The sequence below is a fragment of the Alosa pseudoharengus genome, unplaced genomic scaffold (genome assembly GCF_046254945.1).
Source record: "Alosa pseudoharengus isolate Yale_2024_CS ecotype anadromous, Long Island Sound unplaced genomic scaffold, YU_APseudo_1.1 YU_APseudo_1.1_scf_1, whole genome shotgun sequence".
NCBI classification, from domain to species: Eukaryota; Metazoa; Chordata; class Actinopteri; order Clupeiformes; family Clupeidae; genus Alosa; species Alosa pseudoharengus.
The window spans coordinates 16657654-16665685 of NW_027468564.1; the positions used below are offsets into that span (position 1 = coordinate 16657654).

General features: G+C 42.5%; 1 protein-coding gene and 1 long non-coding RNA gene across 3 annotated transcripts in view; both read left to right on the plus strand.

Moving 5' to 3' along the window:
- The window catches only part of LOC143121871 (uncharacterized), a 29631-nt gene extending 27891 nt beyond the window's left edge, over positions 1-1740 (plus strand). For both annotated transcript variants that reach the window (XM_076282521.1, XM_076282529.1), the window contains one exon: positions 277-1740. In XM_076282521.1, the coding sequence (XP_076138636.1) occupies positions 277-448 (172 nt within the window). In that variant the 3' untranslated portion in view covers positions 449-1740. The remainder of the gene's footprint in view (positions 1-276) is intronic.
- Positions 1741-3807: 2067 nt separating this feature from the next.
- LOC143122067 (uncharacterized) overlaps positions 3808-8032 on the plus strand; it is a 6516-nt gene continuing 2291 nt past the window's right edge. The window contains exons 1-3 of the long non-coding RNA XR_012986586.1: positions 3808-3858; positions 3965-4035; positions 6518-6610. This is a non-coding gene — a long non-coding RNA (uncharacterized LOC143122067). The remainder of the gene's footprint in view (positions 3859-3964; positions 4036-6517; positions 6611-8032) is intronic.

Below are 8032 nucleotides of genomic sequence, written 5' to 3' on the forward strand. Positions count from 1 at the left end.
TAAGTGTGTGTGTGTGTGTGTGTGTGTGTGTGTCCCTCTGCAGGCTGAATGAGTGTGGCATCAGGAGGGAAGTGTGTGTGTGTGTGTGTGTGTATTTAATAAGTGTATGTGTGTGTGTGGGTATGTGTGTATTTAATAAGTGTGTGTGTGTGTGTGTGTGTGTGTGTGTCCCTCTGCAGGCTGAATGAGTGTGGCATCCGGAGGGAAGGGTGTGTGTGTGTGTGTGTGTGTATTTAATAAGTGTGTGTGTGTGTGTGTGTGTGTGTCCCTCTGCAGGCTGAATGAGTGTGGCATCAGGAGGGAAGGGTGTGTGTGTGTGGTGTCGGCTCTCAGATCAAACCCGCTGCACCTGCAGGAACTCAGTCTGCTGCAGAACAACCTGGGGGTCATCTGGTTGGGAGAGCTGCTCAACGACCCCCACTTCAGACTACACACACTGCAGTACTGACAGACCCCATTACCGACTACACACACTGCAGTACTGACAGACCCCACTACCGACTACACACACTGCATTACTGACAGACCCCACTACCGACTACACACACTGCAGTACTGCAGTACTTCACACGCTGCAGTACAGACAGACCCCCCTCTACCGACTTCACATACTGACCCCCACTACCTGCTCCACACACTGCAGTACTGACAGACTACCCACTACCGACTCCACTCACTGCAGTACTACAGTGTGACCAGAGGAATCTCAGATCTCAGGACTGTGATGTCATCTTCTAGAGTGTGACCAGTTGAATCTCAGGACTGTGATGTCATCTTCTTGAGTGTGACCAGTGGAATCTTAGGACTGTGATGTCATCTTCTAGAGTGTGATCAGTGGAATCTTAGGACTGTGATGTCATTTCTAGAGTGTGATCAGTGGAATCTCAGGACTGATGTCATGTCATGTATGTATATAGCCTATACTTTACACTTAATTCTTACAGGAGGTTTATGTATGTATATACTATAGCCTACTTTACACTTAATTCTTACAGGAGGTTTATGTATGTATATACTATAGCCTACTTTACACTTAATTCTTACAGGAGGTTTATGTATAGTCTACTTTCCTCTTGAATGATTTCAATAAATAAATGTGCAGTTAGCCTCAATATACGTGTGTGTGTGTGTGTGTGTTCCTGACTGACCAATATGACTCTGACACCCTTGATCTGCAGTTTGAAGTGCTATCTGGTAGGACCATAACTGTTAAAGAATTGAATCTAACATTGACTTTTTTTTTTCTTTTTCAAAATCCAGCACTAGTTTGAATAAATGAAATGAATGTCTGAATGTCATGGCAACACCTAGACCATACACATTGTTTCCCATTAGAGATTAGAGACACTTGTTCTGCAGTCTGACAAGTCTAGACCATACACATTGTTTCCCATTAGAGATTAGAGACACTTGTTCTGCAGTCTGACAAGTCTAGACCATACACATTGTTTCCCATTAGAGATTAGAGACACTTGTTCTGCAGTCTGACAAGTCTATCTCTAGTGACCTCTCACAGAATGGAATCTCACAATTGTTAAGTCATCTTTAGAGTGATCTTTAGATAGATAGATAGATCAGATAGATAGAGACCAGCATAAATAATATGGACAAATAGGAGAGTAAAGTATAATGTAGACAAGGTCAAATAAAAAAACTATTTCAGTGCAAGAACAGGTTGAGGTAATAGAGTTATAGCCATTCATTCATTCAGTATTGTAGCAGAAGCCTGACCGCAGCCATTGATCATGTGTGCTAATATACCGGTAGCATGAAAAACAGTGTAGCAGTAAAACAGTAGTGAAAACATTAGGCTGTGTAGGGGAGACCGGGGCTGGTTGGAACACTTTTCACTCTCGGCTATATTTCTCCGTCTTACAATGCGTTGAAATTGTCAAATTGTGATTAACTGAAAGCTTGAGATCTCAGCTACAAAATGTATACATTCAATGTCAACAAATTATCCCTTGTTTTGAGTTATATATGATTAAAGTGGTGTTGTGCACGTGTGCCAACCTGCCCCATGTACGGGGTTGGTTGGAACACCTATGTTATAGTCCTTTGCAGTAACCCTTTTGCTTTTGTTTGAAGTGCTCATCTAGATCACTGCCTGTAGGGCTTTGCTGATGTCTTTCCTGTGTTTTTCTTCAGTAGGGCCCACCGTCATGACCAATTTGGTCCCTACCGATTTTTTTTTACTTCAAATGTTTAAAAATGTCTGAAATGCTTCCAAATGTAAAACTATGTTCAGTAATTACAATAACAATGCTAAAATAAAGATTGATGATGTTTGTATGTGTAAAATACAAAGTTTATAGATTTGTCACAAAATAGCCATAGGGAATGTATGTGCCAACCAACCCCAAAATCAGTGTGCCAACCTGCCCCGCCCACATTAGGTCAAACTTTTTTGCACAAATGCTGTTAGCCTGCTAATATCAGTCACCTCAGGTTTTCAAACTTCATTTTAAGATATAGATGAGTCCCCTAGCAATCAATTATAATGAATATGTTTTATATATCCCTAACTATTACCCTTCTAGGATGTATTTAGTGGGAGGTGCATATTCTATGTTTTGACACTACAAAATTAAAATGTTGCTCTCACCTAAAGGGTTAATGACCTGGAGACCAGTACATACATGAGTTTACTCTACTCAATAAGGCCGTCAGTTTAGTGTTGGAATTTTGTTGCAGCTCCCTCTAGTAGCCTGGATATTAACAGTGTTTCAACCTGCCCCTGTTCCAACCAGCCCCGGTCTCCCCTACATTAGTAAAACAGTAGTAAGCTGTAGTGGGCAGTCAGTACTCAAACCTGGACATGGACAGACTAAGCAGAGAAGTCTATCTCTCCTCTTCCCTTTAGTGAGGCATTGAACAGTTCAATGGCCCTTGGAACAAATGACTTCCTCAGCCTTTCAGTTGTGCATGGCAGTGAGCGAAGTCTCCAGCTGATCAAGTTCTTTTGGTTTTTGATAGTGCTGTAGAGCGGATAACATTCATTGTCCAAGATGTTGATCAGTTTGTTTAGGGTCCTTTTGTCAGATATTGAAGTCACTGAATTCACTGAATCTCACAATTGTTATTGTAGTCACTGAATCTCACAATTGTTATGTCATTTTTAGAGTGTAGTCATTGAATCTCACAATTGTTAAGTCATCTTTAGAGTGTGGTCAGTGAATCTCACAATTGTTAAGTCATCTTTAGAGTGTGGTCAGTGAATCTCACAATTGTTATGTCATCTTTAGAATGTGGTCAGTGAACCCTAAAGATGACATAACAATTGTGAGATTCCTGACTGTTTTAAAGATTCCCCTGACTGTTTTAAAGCTTCTGCTGACTGTGTATGTATGTGTGTGTGTGTGTGTGTGTGTTCCTGACTGTTTTAAAGCTTCTCCTGTGGTTTGAGCTGTGGGAACCAACACTGTAGTTGCTGGCCCTCTGCTGCCATCTAGCGTCTAATACTCACAAGGGGAATCTCGGTTTTATAAGATGTTAACATTGCATCTCCATTTTGTTGTCACTGTCACAACTCTGTTGTACAACATGCACACACGTATACGAAATAAATTCAAGCAATGATTGTGAATTCAAACAACTCAATATCCGACCCAGTCAGTGACCTTTTGTGCCGTCATTCAACTAACCTCGAGAGACGGTGATGTGAAAATGGTGGCGTGTCCCTTTAAACGTCCTTGTGTAACCAACACAAAGTCCCGCCCAAGATGAGCAATGTCATTGGTCAGCAAAGTATTGGCCTGTGCTCTGATTGGACTTCCACGTGTCCGTTTGCGCAAACCCCGGAAAAAAGAAATAAAGAAACGTGCAGCTGCTCAGTCGGGTGTCCTTGCGACATAGCAAGTGCGTTTTATAACGTTTCTAAATTCTAATTGCTTTGCTAACCTCACAGAAAAACGAGTTATCAGTTTCTATGTATGTACTGTTCATCTGTAATTTGTGAATTTAGACATGCCAACGTCTCCTGTGAAAACGCGGATCCCTCTAACTAGTTTTGGACACCTGATATCCGAAGTGAAGGTAGGGGAGACATGACATGACAGGGACTTCACTTTTGTAATCAAAGATAGATCACATGCAACTGGTAACGACGCGACGGTAAATTACAAATTTCGCGTGTCCGTCAAGTGTCTGGATTCAGACTGGTTTGCATGATCGCCGGCCAAACGACAGAGAGCAACGCTCATTGCAGAGTCTAATGGTAGGGAGTGAATGATGATAAGGCTCAGAGCAGCGCTTAGTGCAGAGTCTAATGGTAGGGAGTGAATGATGATAAGGCTCAGAGCAGCGCTTAGTGCAGAGTCTAATGGTAGGGAGTGAATGGTGATCACCATACAGCGTAAGTGAGACGATTGTGCGCCAGCCTGTGACGTGCTTGAATAGGATTGAATGATTTAAAAACCTGGTTCTAGACTAAAACTTTTTAGTCAGGGGAAAACTCGAGTCCAGTGAAGTTGACATGAAGACACTGAAAATGAGGACACTTGTGCCCCAAAGTAAGACACATGGAATCTGGGGTAACAGTGGGGAGTAACACTAGAAAAGTAACTATTTAGCCGATTATAGCAACACACACATTTCCCCATGTTATTATAATAAATAGCTGCCTTGTATGGGAATGATGGGAATGGAAATTGTAGATTAAAGTGAAAAAAGTCTGTGTGTGTTTGTTTCACATTAGTTAACAAACCACCTTTATGACCCAATGACCTTTTAGTCACTTAACTTAGTGAGTTCTGCAGTAGTGAGTTCTGCAGCTGTGGTTTTAGTCACTTAACTTAGTGAGTTCTGCAGCTGTGGTTTTAGTCACTTAACTTAGTGAGTTCTGCAGCTGTGGTTTTAGTCACTTAGTGAATTCTGCAGCTGTGGTTTTAGTCACTTAACTTAGTGAGTTCTGCAGCTGTGGTTTTAGTCACTTAGTGAGTTCTGCAGCTGTGGTTTTAGTCACTTAACTTAGTGAGTTCTGCAGCTGTGGTTTTAGTCACTTAACTTAGTGAGTTCTGCAGCTGTGGTTTTAGTCACTTAGTGAGTTCTGCAGCTGTGGTTTTAGTCACTTAACTTAGTGAGTTCTGCAGCTGTGGTTTTAGTCACTTAACTTAGTGAGTTCTGCAGCTGTGGTTTTAGTCACTTAACTTAGTGAGTTCTGCAGCTGTGGTTTTAGTCACTTAACTTAGTGTTCTGCAGCTGTGGTTTTAGTCACTTAGTGAGTTCTGCAGCTGTGGTTTTAGTCACTTAACTTAGTGAGTTCTGCAGCTGTGGTTTTAGTCACTTAACTTAGTGAGTTCTGCAGTAGTGAGTTCTGCAGCTGTGGTTTTAGTCACTTAACTTAGTGAGTTCTGCACACTTAACTTAGTGAGTTCTGCAGCTGTGGTTTTAGTCACTTAGTGAGTTCTGCAGCTTTTATCATCCAGCATAGCTGCTGCTGCTGGCAAAGAGGATCCCACAGAGGATTGCAGATCTAGCTCAGTGTCCCTCTAAGGCCCTCTTACCCCATGGAGCTGACAGAGCTCAGTGCCCCTCTAAGGCCCTCTTACCCCATGGAGCTAACAGAGCTCAGTGTCCCTCTAAGGCCCTCTTACTCCTGGAGCTAACAGAGCTTAGTGCCCCTCTAAGGCCCTCTTACCCCATGGAGCTGACAGAGCTTTCTCCTTGTGCCTGTCTGTGAGAGTGTCCTTCTAAGGCCCTCTTACCCCTGGAGCTGACATCAATGTCTGTTTGGCACAGTTTACAAAATGCATGGTGCTGTACTACATTACCCATACTGCACTGCTACTCTACATTATCCATACTCTACTGCTACACAAAATGCATGGTGCTGTACTATGTTACCCATACTGCACTGCTACTCTACATTATCCATACTCTACTGCTACTCAAAATGCATGGTGCTGTATGCATCTGTCCTGCATTTGGTAGCGAAGTGGTGTTCACAATACCACACAGAGTTGAAAAACGTCTTTGGTTTCGGCATATGCAACTTATACGCTCAACTAATGCAACAACGGTATTCATTCATTCATTCATTCATTCATTCATTCATTCATTCATTCACGAGGGGAGTTGTCGCATCGACTACCTCGCGAAAATGAAATCGGTGGAGTTTTGTGATGTCACGTGCTACGGTGGTGGCGGGGGTCAGAAATGATGACCCGTAACAGCGGTCAGTACAGGCTTTGGAATGAGGTGTCTGTGCTCATGAAATGATGACCCGTAACAGCGGTCAGTACAGGCTTTGGAATGAGGTGTCTGTGCTCATGAAATGATGACCCGTAACAGCGGTCAGTACAGGCTTTGGAATGAGGTGTCTGTGCTCATGAAATGAAAAAGGAGGACAGAAGGTTCAAAAATGAAATGCGGACAGATAGCCTATCTGTGATTGACAGCCGTTTGCTGCAGTATGCTAATCTCTCTGTCTCTCCATTGTGTGTGTGTGTGTGTGTGTGTGTGTGTGTGTGTGTGTGTGTGTGTGTGTGTGTGTGTGTGTGTGTGTGTGTACATACAGAGACAGCTGTTTGGCATAGAGGCTCCTGCAGCGGTAGATCTGACTGGATGGAGGAGACACTTCAACACGTACACACTGCAGGGGCGCCGGAACGTAAGAGACACACTAACACACACACACTAACACAGACACACACTAACACACATACACACACACACACACACACACTAACACACACAGACAGACACATTAACACACAGAGACACTAACACAGACACACACTAACACAGACACACACTAACACACATACACACTAACACACATACACACACACACACACACACACAGACACTCAGACACTAACACACACAGACACATTAACACACAGACACACAGACACAAACATGCATACACACTAACACACAGACACACACAGAAATATATTTTCATTAACCTTTATCCACATGTGGTCTCCCTCATGTTATCTTACCAAAAATGAGCCTGGTGATTTAACCCTGTCTAGTCAGTTCTGCCGCATATGCTGGTCTGGTGATTTAACCCTGTCTAGTCAGTTCTGCCGCATATGCTGGTCTGGGTGCTGGTCTGGATGCTGGTCTGGATGCTGGTCTGGGTGCTGGTCTGGTGCCTATACAGTTTGTCCTGTGCTCCTCTGGGTGCTGTTTATCATGCCACTGAATGGTGCTTATCTGTCTATCTGTCTGTCTGTCTGTCTGTATCATTTTCCTGTAGGAAACACTACCGGCATCGGGTGTTATTTTTGGTATCAACCTCCATTGAGGTTCCAAGCGAGCTCAGCCAATTGGTGTGTGATGCTGACGTGCACAACATTTTTTTAATCTCTCAGTTCAGCTAGCATGACAAGCAGACAGCGTTAACAATAATCACAACTACATTATGGTATTATTCAAAACGGGTGCGTTTGTAAATTCAATCTGGCACTCTGAAAATGGAACAACGCTCTGCAGTTCGAAAAGACGAGTGTTCAACCTCCTGTGAATTAACAAACAGTTTAAGACGAGTGTTCTACATCCCTATGAGTTAACCAACGGTTTAAGACGAGTGTTCTACATCCTATGAATTAACTAACGGTTTAAGACGAGTGTTGTACCTCCTATGAATTAACTAACGGTTTAAGACGAGGGTTCTACATCCCTATGAATTAACTAATAGTTTAGGATGAGGGTTCTACATCCCTATGAATTAACTAACGGTTTAAGACGAGTGTTCTACATCCCTATGAATTAACTAACAGTTTAGGATGAGGGTTCTACATCCCTATGAATTAACTAACGGTTTAAGACGAGTGTTCTACATCCCTATGAGTTAACTAACGGTTTAAGATGAGTGTTCTACATCCTATGAATTAACTAACGGTTTAAGACGAGTGTTCTACATCCCTATGAGTTAACTAACGGTTTAAGATGAGTGTTCTACCTACCTATAAATTAACTAATGGTTTCTCATAGATTAACACTGACGTTAACACACATACAGCAACATACCACGAATCAGACACAGCATCCCCTTGATTTCCTTCATTGTTGTAATGTTTAC